Below are 19,030 nucleotides of genomic sequence, written 5' to 3' on the forward strand. Positions count from 1 at the left end.
TTCAGTACCGTGGCCCACCTGTCCAAGCAGCTTTTTTTTTTTTTCTGTAGACAAGAATCTACACGGTCGTACCTACCTAATCAATGGTATGGATTTTGCAGCTATCTGACACGTTGACCCACGTGGTGGCGTGTAGGAGTACTGAGTGCCGAAGGGAGCGGATTAGGTGCGGCCCTGTGTATGCCAGCTCATTTTAGGGAATCATTAAAAAATTTTAAAAGATTAAAATATCATGTGGACCACACCATAGGAAATAGTGGTGATTAACCATTAAAAACTTCTTTGGGCCACAGCAGTCTTGGACCAAGCTGATATTTGTTTTTTCCCTTCATCCATGACTCTGTGAGCTTATTAACAGGTTGGATGGAAAATAAACATTGCGGTGCGCATTTAGGTGGGCTATAGGAATTTTTAATGGTGAGCTTTCAATCACCACTGTTTCCTATGATGTTGTCTACATGAGATTTGTATGTACTTCATTTCTGGATTCATGTACTAAAATAAGTGGCATAACGGATGGACGACGTGGATATACAGTATATACATCAAGGTGGGCCCCACAGTCAGGTTCGCATCCCCGTTCGGTGAGGCCGGGGATGCACCTAATCCTTTCCCCAGTAGCGAAAGACGTTGGCCAGAATGCATTCCACGTATCGCTATAGAATAGGTCGATCTGAGGTCATATTCGGTGATCCAAACGGTTGATCTGACGAAACACAATGATGAAGATGGCTGGCTCAAAATTATTTAACATTAGAAAATCTGGACTGTCAAATCAATGACCCACAAAACAACGGTGAGGAAGATGTTCCAAATTCAAATCAAGAGAGTTAAATCATCAGAAGTGCTAAGTTTCATCATATTTACTCTATCAATGGTGAGGCCCATCTCCTAAACGGTTCGGATCACCGAATATGACTCCAGATCCCACGGATATAGTCCCATGTATCCTTTTGAAATAAGTAGGGGGTTTATTGTAAAAAACCCATAGTCGAAAGGTCAAAAACCATAAATCATTTTCGTGGCCAAATGAAATACCTCGCACATATCAATTATGATCTGAACTATGCAGTGATCTATCCAAAGCACGGCACAGATCAGACGATCGTAGCCATCCAACATCTGAATTTTTTTATATCTGGAATATGAGTTTTGTCTTTTCGCGTTCGTTCGTATGCCATGGGCTAAAATTTTGATCTATGGCCCATTCGCTAGCAAAATGAACGCTTATGATGTTGTCCACATACGCCGTGTGTTAAAAAACGGCATGGAGGCATAGGTACTTCCTGGGGTGCGGCTTCGGTGGATCCCCGGATCCACCGAGGTAGGTGGAACCTGATTGTGGGCCCCACCTTGATGTATGTACCTTACATCCACGCCGTCCGTCAGTTTTGAAAACTCATTTTAGGGATTGATCCCAAAAATGAAGCAGATCCAAATCTCAGGTTGCCCACACCATAGGAAACAGTGATGATGGACCATTAAAAACTTCTCGCGGGCTACAGAAGTTTTGGATCAAGCTGATATTTGTGTAGTCCCTAAATCCAGGTCTTTGTGACCTTATCAACAGGTTGGATGGAAAATAAACATTCCGATGGTTCCCAAAATTTTTTTAATGGTGGCAATTCAATCACCACTGTTTCCTGTGATGTGGTCCACCTGAGAATTGGATCTGCGTCATTCTTGGGGCCATCCCCTAAAATGAGCTGTCAAAACGGATGTACGGTCATATACATCACGGTGGGCCCCACAGTTAGGGATACACCCACCTCGATGGATGTTAGGCACTGCCTCCTGTCCCCAATATGATCTTCTCTGGTATGTACGTTTCAGACCCTCCAAAAATATTGGCCGAGTCATGGTTTGTAGACTCGAACGAGTCTTTTAACCATGGGTTGAGTTGGTGCAATGCAGAGCTTGGGCTGGCATAGGTGATCAAGGACGTTCATGGTGCGGGTTCCAGTGTGAAGTATAAACATGGCCCAACCCCACAAAATCAGCTACCCAATCAAATGGGGCACTGTTTTGGATCTTACACCTTTATGCCATGTTGGGCTTTTGGTACACGATTTTTCTTTCAATCCACTCCATCATGCACGAATGGCCTCTTCGGTCCATCCTTGCATGTGCATTTGTACAGCGAGATCATGGATGGACCAGCAGAGGAATGGACGGTTTGTAACCATTTCATCAGGAAGATCCAGTGTCACTTCCTAAGCATAATCACCTCCCACGTCCAGATGAAGTGCACATGCGCAGGATCAGAGCCACACATATGCGCAAAACAGGCGGCCCACACACGCACAGAAAAAATGAATGGTCCAGGAAAACTGATCAACGGTACAAATTATATATACCAGATCAACCTGATATTGTAGATAGGGCTGTACACTAACCGAGTTATCCACTCGAAAAAGCTCGATTCGACTCGGTTTGAAACTGAGTTCGAGCCGAGTCAGAGCTGATTTTTTTAGTTTGGTAAATTTTCAAATCGAGTTCGAGCTCGAGCTCAGCTCAATTCGGATCGAACCAGTTCGGTGACTCGGTTACTTTAATATTGATGTTGCTGACCAAGTGTTTGATGAAATGACTCAATGAAGTGTCAGCTGACGGCAAGGAAGGTATGTTTCATCAAACAAATATTCTTTTTTCTTGATTTTGATGTTGCCTGCAAGGTGTTTGATGAAATATCTGTAAAACCATTGCTGTGTTTTACATACAATGAGAATTTGAAGGTGCAATCCATGTGTTTGTAAAAATGCTACACGGGCGAACTTAGCTCGATCTTAGCTCGAACTGGCCCAAGCTGCTGACCGAACCAAGCCGAGCTGGCCAGTTAGGCTTGAGGACCGAGCCGAGCTGAGTTTGAGCTGAGGTCAGCTAGTGGCCGAGCTGAGACGAGCTGCGCCAAGCTCAACTCAGTTCGACTCATGTACAGTATCAATTGTAGACATGGGATTGCATGATGAATGACTCTGATTTCATAAACATGTGACTCATTTGTACATGCAAGGCAAATAGTAATCCTCATCAGATCAAAAGAGAAATGGAAGTCATGTCCAGTTCTCATGTGGGAATAATCAGTCAGATATATATACAATCAACAACAACATTCCAACAACATATGAGTTTTTACCGAAAAGATAACAACATCCTTAGTTGTGGATATTTTTCTGATCATTGCTAAAGCATTAGCATTGAAAAATACTGCTCAAATTCCTGATCGATGGTTGGTTTTCTGGCGCCAAGTCGAGCATCTGCGCATCCCAAAAAACAAAGGTAGCATTGTTTCTATACCAGTTGCATGATGCAAAGCAATGAAAAAGACACACCAAGTGTTATAGAGTCCAGCCCAGGCCACACGGTATGCGTGTGTGAGGTCCATGTCAGTCATCAGGTCACCCAGCATGCATTTGCCATGGGCCGACATTTGGTCTGGTCCAGTCAACAGGTGGGCCACAAGCATTCTTTGTATGGAAACTGATGGTAAGCTACGATTGACCTTACATTCTTCTTGGCCTTCCAGCAACAAGGCAGGCCACATCGAATCGAACATGGACCAATGGTCAATTCTTTTTTAACCCGTAGTTTGTAAATCAAACGGCCCGAGTTTACCTAGTTAGGTCATGAGCCTTTTCCATGGTCGGTTAAACCAGGTAGGCCTTGGTTTGCAAGTAACTCAGTCTTGTTTTCCTGGTTAGTCAACTTGAAACTCTGCCAACCCGGCCTGGTTTTAACTAGTCAGCCGAGTCAAAGAAACGGTGTTTAGGTAAATTTCAGGCAAGGAAAATGAAGATTATACAATAACCAGTTTTATTATTATTTATAACCCACCTGGTTGGCTCGGAACTCATCGAGTTGACTCAAACCAGTGAGTGACAGAATCACGAGCTGAGTCTGGGTTTGCAAACTATGTTTTAACCGATATCTTTGTCATAGACATGCGGCCCTCCTGATGACCAGACCGAGCTATTTTTGGACCATTACATAAACAGTGGGCTCACATGATGAATGGTCTGGATCTCTCACCCACACAGGCCGAACTGTCAAGTGCTAGATCAGCAGGATTCAAAATTCCATTAGACTTACTTACCTTGGTTGATGCTCCACCTCCCGGAAGAAAGTGCATACAGATTCTGCGCCACACCATTTGAATAAATCATCATCTCATCCGCTGCAGCATCCAGAGGTTGCTCATTGCGGTCATTTTCATTCTCCTCGCAAATGAAGTCAGCATAATTCGTGCCAAATCCAGCAAGATGGTCTTCCAATGTCACGGCCTTCGAATTCGTATGGTCAAGATCTTCTCCACCATGCATCAGTCCTCTAGTGTTGGCTTTGTCCATGGTCCCGCTGGTCGGATCATAGAGGCTATTCCCGTCACTGTTGATGCTACAACTACCAGAAGAAGTGGAAGGCCAGTCGTGGGGATGGCTTTTTGTGGGCCTCCTTTCATATTTCTCTGTAGCTTCAGTATTATCTATGGACATGGCCGTATCGGAGGATCCGGTGTAGTTATTACTGTCTCGGACCGACTCGCACTGCTCCAATCCACCATAATCCTCGCTGTCCGTTTTGCCTTCATTTGTACATGCATGCAAGTTGTCCTTCATTTGTCCTGTGATTGGAGAATTGTCATGGGATCCACATGATCGATCACGGAATTTGTGCTTTGGCGACGGCAAGCCCAGCTGCCCCTCTTGCAACTTCCTCTTCTTGTTCGAGTCAGGACTGCTGGCAGGAAGAACTTGATTATGAGGAAACAAGATTCACAACAAAGAATTCAAATCTTAATAGTATGACAGATGTGGACCATTCATAAGGTGGACCACGGCCTGGCTGGAAAATCAGGCTGGTTGACCTGTCAAGTGGACTACATATGTATGTTGAAATTTGAATGCAGATTGTTTGCACTTCTCTCTAACCACCCGTTTACACGTGTGGCCCTCTTGATAAGTGGACCAGCCCAATTTTCAGGTTAGTGCATGTTCAATGCAGGCCCCGCGTGATGAATGACCTGGATGTCATGCTTTCCTGACACATTGGAACATTTGTGCCGCACCAGCTTTCAGACACTGAAAGCCAAAGAAAAATAACAGCAATTTAAATGGCAATTTGAAGCCTGCACCAAGGAAGCAAACACCATCGAACTGCAATGGAATTCCAAAGGTTATAACTCATCAATTCCTAAGGTTACAACTCATCAATCACTTGTCATCCAGCAGGACCACACCTCCCATTTCTGGAACAAGCACTCCTCGTAGGGGTAACAACCCAATGCTGACTTGTCGTCAGTGGGACCCACATGTTCCCCAAGCGAATTATGGAACGAAACCAGAATTTTCCTCCAAGCAGGCCTATGAAGCCAACGGAAAACCCATTTGGGAATAAGCCCATGGATCATTTGAGCAAAGCTGATCAAGTAAAAAGTAAATAGCAGCAGATATATACTACAGGCAGACGTAAAAACCCAAAGAGGAGAAGTTCCAATCGGAAATGGATTCTAATGAAGCAGTTACAATTCAATAACAACACTGCTACTTATCAAAGACACTAGCAGAACGCATGACGGAAATCACAACAGGATTTGGGTGTCAGGGCAGAGAAGAAGTGCAAGTCAAACTGGTAGCAGCAGCTTGGTAGAAGGTTCGTGCAACTACAGAGCATACCATGGTTTGTAATTTGTGATAGAATCTGTGAATAAATTTTTTGGACACGGGTCCTTAGTATAGTTACCTTTATCTCTCAAACCATATAAGCAATCTCTAATGCAGATGGATTCTGATTCAGCTGCTTATAATATATAAATGGTCACAACTGCATCAAAAAATCTAACCCATCAAAAATAAATTCTCTTAAGAATGTGAGAATACAACCACCTTACAAATGAGATTTTTAGCCTTGTCAATGGGTCACCGATATGATACAATAAGCTGATCAGGACTTCTTAAGAGGGACTGATGCTCTTACAATATGGCAGTTAGATAAGATGGGTTGTCATATTTTACTTCACTCTGTACTATGACACTTGGGTCTTCCAAGTCCCTCGGCGCACCAGTGTGACCCAAAATGGATATGGAATCTGAATCGTATATGGCTCACCTCTACCTGAATATCTTCACTAAAAATAATTCTAAAAAATATATTACACAACATATTTAATATAAATATATATATAGGGGAAAATTCTCATCTAGGAATGGGTTCTTGTGGGAACCCATGAGTACCCACGCAATCCAGGCCATACAGATGCTTCATCTAGCTTGGATGAAGGTTCAGGCAAAAGATCACTGTTTTGCTACTCAAGCGAGCGCCAGTGAAAATAGAGGGTGGGCATTCCCTCCCACTTTGCTGTGGCCCACCTGATTTTTGGACTGGGCTTATTTCTGGTAGGTGACGTGTCTGGTGTACAGATCAGATGCTGTGCCCATATCACGTGGGGTGAGTTCCCAAAGGATTCTCACTGGCTCTCATGAGAACCGGTTCTTAGGAGAAAAAAATCTCTATATACTACATACTTCTACTTAAAAGCAAATTGCCCCTTCTATTTTCTCCAACCTCTGGGCGAATACACGGATACCCTTGTGCCAACCTATATTATAGTTAGGATATGTTTGTTTAGAAATGCCCAATAACTACAAGTCTCATGAAATGCCTGAATCCATCATGTTTGGGATACCCTTATACAAACTCCCTTCATATTACTAATCTCATCTTTTTTATATTAATAAGAGTGTTGGTCAATCAGACTAACACATCGTTTAGCCCTAATTCTCCTCTCTTTCTTTACTCTTCTCCCTCTTTCCTTCCACTGCTTCTCTCTTACATTTCTTCCCCTTTCCTCCTACAGAACAACTAGATCTAGTGGTGTGTCATGTGTGCATGACATCTAACAGGTCCAACATGTAAGCCCCTACATGACGTGCTCCCAACTCAAAAATTAAGCCAATCCACAAACCAATTGCCACAGAAAACAATGTACAACAGCTTAAAAACATCCAAGTTCAAGTGGTGGGGCCCATATAGTGTGTGCTAGACATCCGACGCCCCCAGAATAAGGCCTATCCAATCATCAAATGGGCCCTGCCACTTGAATTTGGAGGTTTCTTTGGGTGAATTTTCACTATTTTCTATGGTCTAGCCCACTACTGGTTCGATCGGCCCATTATTTACAGCGCCAACCCATTATGATGGGATGCACCTGCTGAATGGGGTCTGATTTCACGCACACACCAAATGGGCTCCACAATAGCTAGGTACCACCACTACCTATGTGAGTGCACTCCATATACATACAAACACACATACACAAATATCAAGGTGGGCCCCACAAAGCTCTTGCCCATTAAGTGTTAAAAAGGATATATAATTTTGGCCCACTGAATTTGAACATGGGCAATTGGTTCGACCTAGTCCTAACAACCCAATAGCTAAGATCACCTGAAGATGTGATTTTTGGAAATGCAATCAAAGAAGTCATCACAAGCCCAACTGATCATCTTCTTTGGGTCCATTTGATGGTCCTATTAGAAAAGCAATCACATAGGATTCTTAGACCTTTCCAAAGAGCTTTAACTTCCAGTGCATTTGAGTCGCCCTACATGGATAGGTCAGGAAAAACTATTGAGAAACCCTCCACCATCATTTGAGCGTAAGCAAGTGGGTCCCACTAATACGGGCAGCCACTAGTGGAATGAGGACCCCACTTGCCAGATTCTAAAAATCTATTAAATGGTTAGCCCATTATAATAAACAGGTCCCTTATGATATGAAGGTTCTCATAGGAGAATAAAGAGTCCATTTGAGTCTCGATTAGATAGTGTTTAATGGGAGAGAGCACTACTGTTAAGATGGCGGGTCTATATATTTCCATCTCTTCCAGCCAATGATAAGAAACCAATTTTGACTATTCTCTCCTTAGAGTGCCTGTTCATCTCCACCGCCCATCACCCTAGCCTGAGAGATTATTTCATCCATTAAATCATAGGCTGAAAATTTTTCTTTCATACCCTTGCGGTTGTGTTAGAGGATTGCCCTTTTGATTCCATTGTTTCGGCCCTCAACAACTAATGTCCATCCATTGAAAAAGTCGTGTATATGCACCCTAATCACTAATTGCGTTCACACATGTCACCCATTTCAGCCATCAAAAATAGTATTAGAGAACACATTTCTGACATTTCTCACTTCACCTTGATTGATTCCCATTAGATCAAGGTAAGTTTTATATATGTTTTATATTTTTGTTATCATATTGTAGAGCTGTAGTTGATGGGCTTTTACCCTTTGAAAAAATACTATCAAAATATAGTCGTGCTTGTGGCTGCTGGCCACTAGCCAAAGGCACAAGTTGTGACTTGCCAGTTGTGCTCCGTGTTGGCTGGGAGTAGGCCTTGGTCTAAGGCAGCCATGGCATTCCAACGAAAACCCTCCATTTATGATGTTTTCTGGCCATTGTTGGTTACGTGCAACCTCTGAACTAGTCTTGGTTAATTTGCAATTCTGATGCATCCCGTTGTGAATGGATATCATGGGGAGGGAGTATCGTGGTGTTTGACTAAAGATAGGTTCCCTTGCTGAGAAGGGCCTTGGAGAAATGTTCGTAATGACCTCCTTATGTTGGGTTTTGCATTGGGTCATGTAGAACTTGTCATCTATGCCCAACTGCACATGATAAATCATAAATCCATTTGTGTGCTTCTAGACTAGCAGTAGATGTGGGTCCCACCCAACAGCCTATGGACCACTCCTGCTGGTGTTTCCCATGAAGATCCGAACAATATGACATTCCAAACTCATGTTAATGCGTTTGACTTCATGGCCCTTGATAGAGTGGAATGGTGCAACAGGATTCATGTAGCTGGCCCCAGTTAGTTGGGATAAGGCTTAGATGATGATGATGATTAAATGGCACTCTAGGCTAGTTTGATGGGGACATCACGCGCACACGCGCACACGCGCACGCAAGCCGCCCCTACATACCTACACAAGGAGAGGGAGGGCCCCACCGTCAATCTGACTCGATGACAACGTCCAAGGAGGGCCTCCTAGTTAGAAGACAGAGTTTCGGTTCATTGGAGTGGGCCTGATAATCAAGTAAAGTCCATCATGGGATCTCATGATCGGGGCCCACTAGTCGGATTAAGTTCATATTTTAGGTTTTGATTATTATGTTATTTAGAATATCATGAACGCTTTAGATTTCTTTGGTTAGTTTTTATTTTGATTTACTTCATTGCCAAGTAATAGATTGTGCACATGGTGCGAGTTTTGGGGTATACGGTTTTCCCTATAAATAGGCACCCTTTATAGTTCTTTTGATTCATTGAAGTTTAATAAAAATTCCTGCAAGTTTTTTTCTAATCTCTGAGTTTCTGAGTTGTGAAAAATTTCAAGTGGGTGTGAAGCCCTCCCTTTTCGAATGGCTAACTACCGTGGTGCGAAGCCACATCTATCCCTATCCGCCCCTACCTTCTTCCATCCATATATCTCACCTTTTACAGCCATCCTCGCCTCGAATTCATGGCCGTTGATAGAGTGGAATGGTGCAACAAGATTCATTTAGCTGGCCCCAGTTAGTTGGGATAAGGCTTAGATGATGATGATGATTAAATGACACTCTAGGCTAGTTCATATCAGCAAAGAGTGGATCACTTGATTAGCCAATTGTTTGTTTGGCAAGTTTATGTGAGCTTTATATGTCTAGTAAGACTTCCAAGAAACACTTCCCAGAAGCTACCAGGTCACAAGGATTGTTGCTTATTATTTACACTAACATTTGTGGTCCAATGAATTTACATATTGAAATAGTTGCCAATAGTTACCACATTTATAGATGATCACTTTGGTTTAGATATGTTTATCTCATACTTGGCTACAAGGTGTTCCGTACCTTTACAATATGGGCTATTACAGCCATTAGGGACCCCGCAATGGCCATTATTTTATTTATTTATTTATTTTTATTTTTTGAAAAAACCTATTTCATCCCTCTCATGTGCCTTTATGGGTTAAGTTTTTTGTAATGGCCATTACAGCCCTATAACGCATAATGGTTGCCACCGTTACCATTACGTAACCATTTTGGAATACCTTGCTTGGTTGTTTCAAAAATATAAAGCTAATTTTGAAAATCAACTAAGTAAAAGAATTAAAGTTCTTCGATTCACTAGAGGCGGAGAGTATCAATTCAAGGTATTCAATTCCTTTCGTGAAGTGATGGCATCTTATGCAATACACAATGCCTCAATACTTTTCAACAATGTAGTAGAGACAAGAAATAAAACCCTTCTTTATGAATTTTGGATTAATAGGAACCCTAAAGACCAAAATGGGTGACATGTATAGAAGCAATTAGTGATCAAGACGGATTTACATGACTTGCTCAATAATAGACCTTGATTGTTGAGAGCCGAAACAAAGAAATTAAAAGGGCAATTGTTATATCTCACAAAAACAAAAAATCAATCGAGCAATTCTCTAATACAATCACTACAGCAGGAAAGAAAATTTATGATCCTCTGATTCAATGAACAAGATGATCTTCAAAGCTAGAGTAATAGACGATGGAGTTGAACAAGTATTCTTTTGAAAGAATTGACAAAATACGTCCTCTTCTTCTTCTTCTTATTCTTTTCTTTTTTACTTTTTTCGTTTTCTTTTTACACACGCACTCACAACATTGAGGCATGAGTAAGGACCCAAATACATCTTCTTCTCATTATTGAGAGAGATGAAATTATATAAACTCATCATCTTAATGGAAGTGCAATCTCCATTGAAACTCCAAAGGACACTTCATTTTTCCATAAGGTCCTTCATACCCTAATAGGCCTAATAATTAGAATTGGCAAATCCTTTGAAGGCTTTCTTGAATATGTCAAGAGGGGTCCACATCCCAATAGTGGTTGACCATATCATTCCGCATCACTGGCTTATGTCCAATAGAGATGACAAATGAGTGGTTCTCAAGAAACTCTTTCTGACCTACCATGAAGGTAACTCAAATACTCTACCAGCTAAAGCTCTTAGGGAGGATCTAAGAATCCGATCTGATTTTTTCTACTAGGATTGTTGTTGAAGGGCCTTAAAGAACATGATTAGTTGGGTTTCAAAAGAGTTTTCCAACCCGTGCGAGTTAGTCTATCTTTAATGGAAATCCATGAAATCTCCATTCATTTAGACATATTAGTCATGGAGACTAACAATCATGCTTATATATAATATCAGAAGTATTTGAAACAATTCCATGAGAGGATCCAGTACAACCAAAACTATCTAAGTTACAAAACTATACAGAGGGGGAAAATATCAGCACAAAGTCCCCCAATACACACACCTGCAACCCAAACTGGGCCCACTTATGATCAAGAAACACCATTGAATAATCCACCATAAGCAGGGATAGGATGAACATAGCCATACAATTAAAAGCATGAAAAATGGATACTAAGTGGACCATCTGGGCTAATTGATAAATCCTCACCAGAATAAGGTAGAAGATGAGAAATGATAAGGTCTTGATGCATTAATGGCCTGCCCCTAGTCGAAACCAGCGGGGCCCACAGTTGGGTGATCCAGACCGTTGACCTGACATTTCCCGTTGTAGATGGGGGTTAAGCCAAAAATTATCCAGATTAGAAGATCCTAACCACCCAATATTTGTTCAGCACGGATCAAATGGTTAGAAGGTCGATTTCCAGGATATTTCCCATCCATTCCGGGACCCCATCAGATCAAACGGTGGATCACCCAAAAATGGACCCCAATTCACTGGCTGGTGCATCAGGATCTTCCATTATCCCAATCTGTGCAATTTCTAGACAACATTTGCATAGAAAGGAAACACTGTTTGAGAAACACAACCTTTCTTTTCTACTGTTGGTAAGACAACAGTACAAATATGTACCATTATATTACCAAAGAGTAGAAATTAGAGGGGGTATCCATCAAACAGGGTGGGTGTAAATATCAGTTCACATGTAGAAATCTAAAAACACCCAAAAATAAATAAATAAATAAATATCAAGGATGGTATATCTAGAACAGATAAAATCACCAACAGAAACCTATCAAAACACAGGAGATGATTTTCATATGATCAACGACATTATCTAAAATACCAAAAAAAAAAAAAAAAAAAAAAAAAAAAACTAAATATGGAAACCCAGACTTCAAAACCTGCTAATCTCATATGGGTTCTCCTTATCTTGTCCCATCTTTGATCGAACGGTCGTAATTCAACTAAACCTTCTTGGACTCCACCCCTTGAATTGCAGCGAGTGCAGGAAGAAAGACCCAAGTGCCGAGAAATCAAGAGGCCCTCCATTCCAGCACATATCTATAAATAAAGAAAGGGCTATCTCGGAAGGCTACTCGCGGGAGTGTGATTATATCCTATGCACCCATGCCATGATCGTGGCGAGATCATCGCCGTTCATCTTGCGGTCCCTCTTCCTGGAGAACTGTCGGTCTGCACATTTGATGGGTGATAATTGTACGTTAGATACGAACTGATGGTCAGTTTTCTCCGCCCTCCATCTTTTCCATTTTTATGATTTCCTCATCTGATGAGAAGAATGGCGTGATATTTAGGTCAGAGCATATGGATTGTGGGGCCCACCTGATTAATGGCCACGATCATCCACTAGGGTACTACGTTGTCACATGTGACTGAGAGTAGGATGTAGGAGTGCTCTGATACATGGAAAATGACTCAGTAGGTCGTCCCTAGTGTGCTCCTATACGACCCACCTCCACCGTTCTAACAATACACTAGTGGGCCCTACAGTCGCCAATCTGCCCTCCCAATGGATGGAGGAAACAATGTAGAGAGTAAGTGGGAGATGTGCGAGAGTTGATGACTAGAATCGAACGGTCGGCTTCATTCCGAGATGTTTGCTATCCACGTCAGGGAAGACCAGATGAACGGTGCTGATCCGCGTTTCATTTGCCACCTTAAGAAGGCACGCTTATGCTTTGATACGTTGTCACATGTGACTGAGAGTAGTCCATATAAGAGTTTCATATGATACCCTAAAATTAGATGAAAAAAACGTATGAACGGAGTGGATCTGTAATAAATACATCAGGGTGGGTCCCACGGTCAGGGCCGTACCGTATTGGGTGGGGCCGGGGCCGCACCTAATCTGCTCTACTAATGGGGAGATGATACGGTAGAACGAGAGGAACCAACATATGGTAGATCCATCTTCTTGTAGTACACGTGAGATTGTGATGTGTCAATCGGGACCGATCAAATAGTCAATCCAATCATCGATGGTCCATGTTTTCAAAATCATACCCAAGAGAACCATAGATATTATTTTTGTTACCCTATGGACTTAATGTTGACCATTCTTAATTCCATGTTAAGCCGTTGGTTTGAAGTATGTTCACCAGATTGATAAGATCATATGGAATATGCATATCTTTAATGATCTTCCATCCATAGTAAGGTCCACTAGGTGAAAGGTTTTGATTGATGCATAACCTGCCACCATTACTCCGGATAGATGGCTCTATAATACTCCAGTTCTTCCAAATCTACCATATCTCCCCCTGTTAATGATCCGTTTTCAGACTGGACTAGACCATGGTTCGCCACGTGTGTTGCGCAAGACAAAAAAAAACCTTTTGCTTTTTTATTTTGCCCTTATCGATAGAAAGTGTCTCTGTGGACCCGAGTCTACTGAGCTTCCATATAACTTACCTTTTTCTGTACGATTTATACCGAATATAGTTGATCTAGACCGTCCGTTTACGATATCAAAGCATAAGCGTCGTAATTATATATATAAGGAACGATAGTTTTTGCAGATTTTTCAGTATAAAATTAAGAAGAGAAAGGCGGACTAAATTGTTAAGAAATCATCTAATAAGCTTTATTTTTCCCATTTAATTTATCCAAGATATAAACACCATATGGACGGTTCTGATTCTCCGTTTCTCAGTTCCACGTATACGATGGGAAGCTGCGTGAATAGATGATCGGTGGAAAGGGCTCCACTGAAACTTTCTTTTTCTCGTCTGATCCCCGGTAGTTGAGTGCGGAGAAGCAAATAATTTGATACTCCAGCAGAGTTGATTGTTGGACATAAAAAGAGAAATTTGCGACTGTGGTCCTCACCTTTTATCCAATGGTTTTTTGGAAACAATACAAACTTAACTCGCGAACTTAGACCTGATCGTACGGACAGCGAATTTGATGACGAAAATACCCCTCCCTTCCTTTCGAAGACGAGCGCTGACGCTCCTCCAACTGAGAATTGTACGAACGGCTCAAAAGAGATCAAAGTTACATGGCCCCACAGCTATGTATTGATTATATCCACGACGTTCATCCATATTTCGAGATCATTTCGGAGCATTATCCAATGGACCACACCACAAAGAGCAGTGGGAAAATTGATTTTCACCGTTAAAAATTTTGTAGGGCGACCATAACATTTATTTTCCATCCAATCTATTCATAAGGTCACAAAGGCTTGGATAAAGAGGAAAAACAAATTTCATAATGATCTAAAACTTCTGTAACCCCTAAAAGGGTTTCAATGGTAGACGTTCAATTCCCCACTACCTTTTACAGTGTGGCCACTTGATACTTAGATCTGTCTTATTTTTCGTCTCAAGCCTTAATATGAGCTCGCCAAATAGATGGATGGTTTGGATATAACACAAACCTCATGATGGGACCTACAAAAGTACACATAAAGCCAAAAAAAAAAAAAAGACAGATGCCGTGCTGCTGCGGCCGTATGTCTTTTTTCTTTTTTTTTAACAAGGAGAACTTTTCCCCCCTTACATTTTTCTCTAATACATAGTTATGTAAATATGTATATATAAGTATATAAAAACATTTTTCTATCTTTTAATTCATTTCTTTTTCTATTTATTTAACAAGCATATCTCCTAAACTAAAATGAATTACTTAACGAACAACATATGATTTTGAGGTAGGAGAAGCTAATTTAGCCAACCAACCTAGTTATTTTCCAAGATTCCATCGAGTCGATGGTCGAAAATCTATTTCATTCACTTCGCGATCAATTTCAATCACTTCGTGGTCAAACTAGAAATTGAGTAGGGCAAACTAAAAATTGAGTGAGGCAAACATGAAATTGAGCGGGGCAAACATGAAATTGAGCGGGTAAACTGAAAATTGAGTGGGGCAAACTAGAAATTCAGCGGGGCAAATATGAAATTCAATGGGGCAAAATAGAAATTGAGCGGGGCAAACTGAAAATTGATCGGGGCAAACTAGAAATTAAGCGGGAAAAACATGAAATTGAGCAGGGTAAACTGAAAATTGAGTGGAGTAAACTATAAATTGAGTGGGGCAAACTGAAATTGAAATTCATATTAGGCTAGTTTAATTGCATTTCAATTATGTGTTTGGCTAGTTCAATTGCATTTCATGTTTGCCTGCCTCAATTTCTAGTTTGCCTCGCTTATTAGACTAGTTCAATTGCATTTCAATTATGCGTTAGGCTAGTTCAATTGCATTTCATATTTGCCTACTGAATTTCTAGTTTGCCCTGCTCGATTTTTGCCCCGCTCAATTTCATGTTTGCCCTGCTGAATTTCTAGTTTACCCCGCTCAATTTCATGTTTGCCCCGCTCAATTTCTAATTTGCCCCACTGAATTTCATATTTGCCTCGCTCAATTTCTAGTTTGCCCCACTCAATTTCATGTTTGCCCCGCTCAATTTCATGTTTGCCCCGTTGAAATTCATGTTTGCCCCGCTCAATTTCTAGTTTGCCGCGCTCAATTTCATGTTTACCCCACTAAAATTTGAGTGGGGCAAACTAGAAATTGAGCGGGGCAAACAAAAAATTGAGCAGGGCAAACGGAAAATTAAGCAGAGCAAACTAGAAATTGAGCGGGACAAACTAGAAATTAAGCGGGGCAAACTGAAAATTGAGCGGGGCAAACTGATAATTTAACAGGGTAAACTAAAAATTTCATGTTTCCCCCACTGAATTTCTAGTTTGCCCCGCTCAATTTCATGTTTGCCCTGCTTAATTTCATGTTTGTCACGCTGAATTTCTAGTTTGCCCTATTGAATTTCATGTTTGCCCCACTAAATTTGATGTTTCTTCCGCTGAATTTCATGTTTCCCTCGCTGAATTTCATGTTCCCCCGCTCAATTTTCATTTTGCCCTGCTGAATTTCATGTTTGCCCCGCTCAATTTCTAGTTTGTCCCGCTCATTTCATGTTTGCCCTACTGTTTTTCTAGTTTGCCCCGCTCAATTTCACGTTTGCCCCACTGATTTTCTACTTTGCCCCGCTTGATTTCACATTTGCTCCGCTGATTTTCTACTTTGCCCCACTTAATTTCACGTTTGCCTCGCTGAAATTCATGTTTGCCCCACTGAAATTCAAGCTTCACCCGTGAAATTTCATGTTTCCCCCGCTAAATTTCTAGTTTGCCCCGCTCAATTTCATGTTTGCCCCGCTGATTTTCTAGTTTGTCCTATTGAATTTCATGTTTGCCCTGCTTAAATAACCATGAAGTGAAGCAAAATCGTTGGGATTGACTGTGAAATGCATGGAATTAATCGTGAAGTAAATGAAATGAATGAAATTGACCGCTGTAGATACTGAAAAATAGGCTCCCACGCTGATTAATGTTTTTAATATGGGTGATTATGGATGTTAGAGTCGCCACTAGCCGAATAATCTCAGAATCCCATAGTCGGCTAGAACTGCAGAATACCTAAAGTCGGAGAATTCTCAAGACTTCTCTCCTTTAGATTGACTCCTGGTCTGCTATTCGGGATTATGGGTAAGGGACCTCAGTTACAAAGAGGGAAGGTGTTAAGCACCCTCTCTGCCCATATAAATGTACGGTCTCTACTCAGTATAGTAAAACAATCTCAAGAGATTATATATGTTGTAGTCAAGATGGGGCTAGGCACACATGCGAATTTCTGATGTAGTAAGATCCGAGACTTCGGCAAGCCATAGAGCATACGTCCAACGACGTGTCTAGAAGGCGGATGTAATAATGCTTATGTAAAAAGGTAAAGAAGAATGGACTAGATCACTAGGAATTTTTGATGTGACAGGATCTGGTGTACTGCAAGTCACAGAGCATACGTTCACTAGAGATCTAGAAGAGCAGGGGGGTTGAGAATGGAATAGATGTCATGGTGAATGCTTGTATGTAAAATTAATGGATCTTTGGCTTGATCTTTGAGTGAGCTAAGGTATGGATTGAACCATGATCAATCTAGGCTAGTTTTATGAATTGGAAAGGTTGAGAGGAAGGCTAAGGGGTAGTTGGAAATTTCGGATCATTGAAGGCTTGGGAGCTCCTTCCCTTTCCTTCACTCTCTTCCTCACTCTCTCCCTTTCTTTCTCACTTAGCCTTGAAAATGTGAAGTGGCTTATTGGGGATGGCTCAAATGAGAAGAGGAGAGGGCTATTTATAGCCTTCTCCAATGGCATTGTTGTAAATAGGGGGTAGATAAGGGTTAAAATTAGAAAATTGAGGCTTGTGATTGGCTAGGGGGAGAAGAGTGCCATGTGATGTATTCCCATTGGCTTTGGGGGCTGGTAAAATGGTAAATAGTAAATATGGGGAAGGTAAATACCAGAGAAAGTTGACTTTTGGAAGCTGGGACAGCTGTCCATATGTGAGCCGCATGTGGCGGCACTCCGAGTACCGCCGGCAGTAGTCAGACTACTGCCCGGGCTCTGTTCGAGCCGGGTTCGCGCGTGCGGGTTTTGTCTGATGTGCTGGTTCGAACGGTGGCTTCCTTCTGGGGTTTTATGACTCGGCCAGGTTGGCTGAGGCTTAGGTAACGGGTTCTAATCATGGTATAAGGAATTGGCGGGGGCTGTGTGTGGATTGAACGTTTGGATCAAGGTTTTGGGTCTCGGTTTGGAAGTTTTGAGGTTTTTGTGGTAGGGTTAAATTTAGGCTAGGATTAGGGTTTGGTTTAAGGTGTGATCATGGTTCCTGGCCTGTTTTAGCCTTTTTCAAGATGTTATCCTGGGTGGGGTGTCTACAAATGCCCCTCTTTGGCTGAGGTTGCGAGCAACCGAAGGCCAAAGCAAGTGGACACCCCACCCTTTTGGTCAGAAAGGATAGTGATTCGAATCTATTGCCTGCCATTGTATCATTGTCAGTTAACTGTTTGGAAAAAGATGACTTGCACATATCACGAGGGTTGAGAAAAATATTATGATTGTCCTCTGAGCATTCGTCGTGGCTTTACAAGTCACTAATCACAACCCTTTCACGTCAGATTATTAATAGCATTGGAGGGTAAGTCTGAAAGGTAAGGCCTCTGCGCGTTGGTGCGGCTTTACGAGGATTCCTGTACGATTCGGTCTGTCGTGTCCTTTGTTACGTAATAACCCTAGGAGTATTTGGTATGTTTGATTATCAAAGTGGTTAGCTGCCCTACGCGTTGGTGTGGCCTTACGGGGAACTCACTATGCCGACTTGGACTCAATCAAAATTTCTGAACATCCCGGATTAGATATATGCAGGTAATCCTTTGTCATGCAATTTGCTGATTCTGATACTTTAGTTACAATAGATTGTTGTCACTTTGAGTTTCAATTATTCTTCCCAGAGATAGATCCATTCACTTCTACTGGCATCCGTATAACTGTCCAGATATAGGGATCGGGCCGGTCATACATTATCATGTACGGATTCGATCATCCTCCGAAAAAATCGGGAGAGATTGAATCTTATTTAGCTGTTTGCACTGACCGCAATTGGAGAATATGGAAGATTCCTCAGTGTACTGCGTGCCGCGTGCGTTTTTTTGAAAATTTTATTTGAAAGCTATTCCCTTTAGACCTAGATTCCTTGGGGATTTTGTTTGAAAATATATTTTTTGGAAAATATCTGTTCGACTTCGTGGGTGGGCGTTATTGTCCAGTTTTTATTTGGCGAAGATTTAGACAGCCTCCACTAATAAATTAATGGGGCTACTGGTTTTAGAAGGATCATCCTTCCTTTGAGGTTATACTCCCCGAGGATTTACTTTATTTCTATTTTTATTTTT

At 41.6% G+C, this 19,030-nt stretch overlaps 1 protein-coding gene across 2 annotated transcripts; it reads right to left on the minus strand.

Annotated features, from left to right (window-relative positions):
• Positions 1 to 3,071: 3,071 nt before the first annotated feature.
• Positions 3,072 to 12,636, minus strand: LOC131243765 (protein FAR-RED-ELONGATED HYPOCOTYL 1-LIKE-like). Of its 2 annotated transcripts, none has more exons than XM_058243329.1 (3): positions 12,181 to 12,636; positions 4,094 to 4,734; positions 3,072 to 3,257 (listed from the first exon to the last, which is right to left on the minus strand). In XM_058243329.1, exons 1-3 carry the CDS (start codon positions 12,216 to 12,218, stop codon positions 3,184 to 3,186), a joined length of 753 nt encoding a protein of 250 aa, XP_058099312.1. In that variant the 5' UTR covers positions 12,219 to 12,636; the 3' UTR covers positions 3,072 to 3,183. The 2 variants fall into 2 exon arrangements, with proteins under 2 accessions (XP_058099312.1, XP_058099313.1); XM_058243330.1 differs by having other exon boundaries at positions 4,094 to 4,731; positions 12,181 to 12,622.
• Between the last annotated feature and the right edge of the window lie 6,394 nt (positions 12,637 to 19,030).

This window comes from Magnolia sinica, chromosome 4 (genome assembly GCF_029962835.1).
Source record: "Magnolia sinica isolate HGM2019 chromosome 4, MsV1, whole genome shotgun sequence".
NCBI lineage: Eukaryota > Viridiplantae > Streptophyta > Magnoliopsida > Magnoliales > Magnoliaceae > Magnolia > Magnolia sinica.

What these genes read in the sequence shown, in the direction of transcription:
- LOC131243765 (XM_058243329.1), bottom strand. Translation starts at nt 12,218, where the DNA reads ATGGGACAAGATAAGGAGAACCCATATGAGATTAGCAG. An exon ending in AACCCATATGAGATTAGCAG is followed by an intron (nt 4,735 to 12,180) that starts GTTTTGAAGTCT and finishes TCTTCCTGCCAG; the next exon opens with CAGTCCTGACTCGAACAAGA. An exon ending in GAGGTGGAGCATCAACCAAG is followed by an intron (nt 3,258 to 4,093) that starts GTAAGTAAGTCT and finishes TGGGATGCGCAG; the next exon opens with ATGCTCGACTTGGCGCCAGA.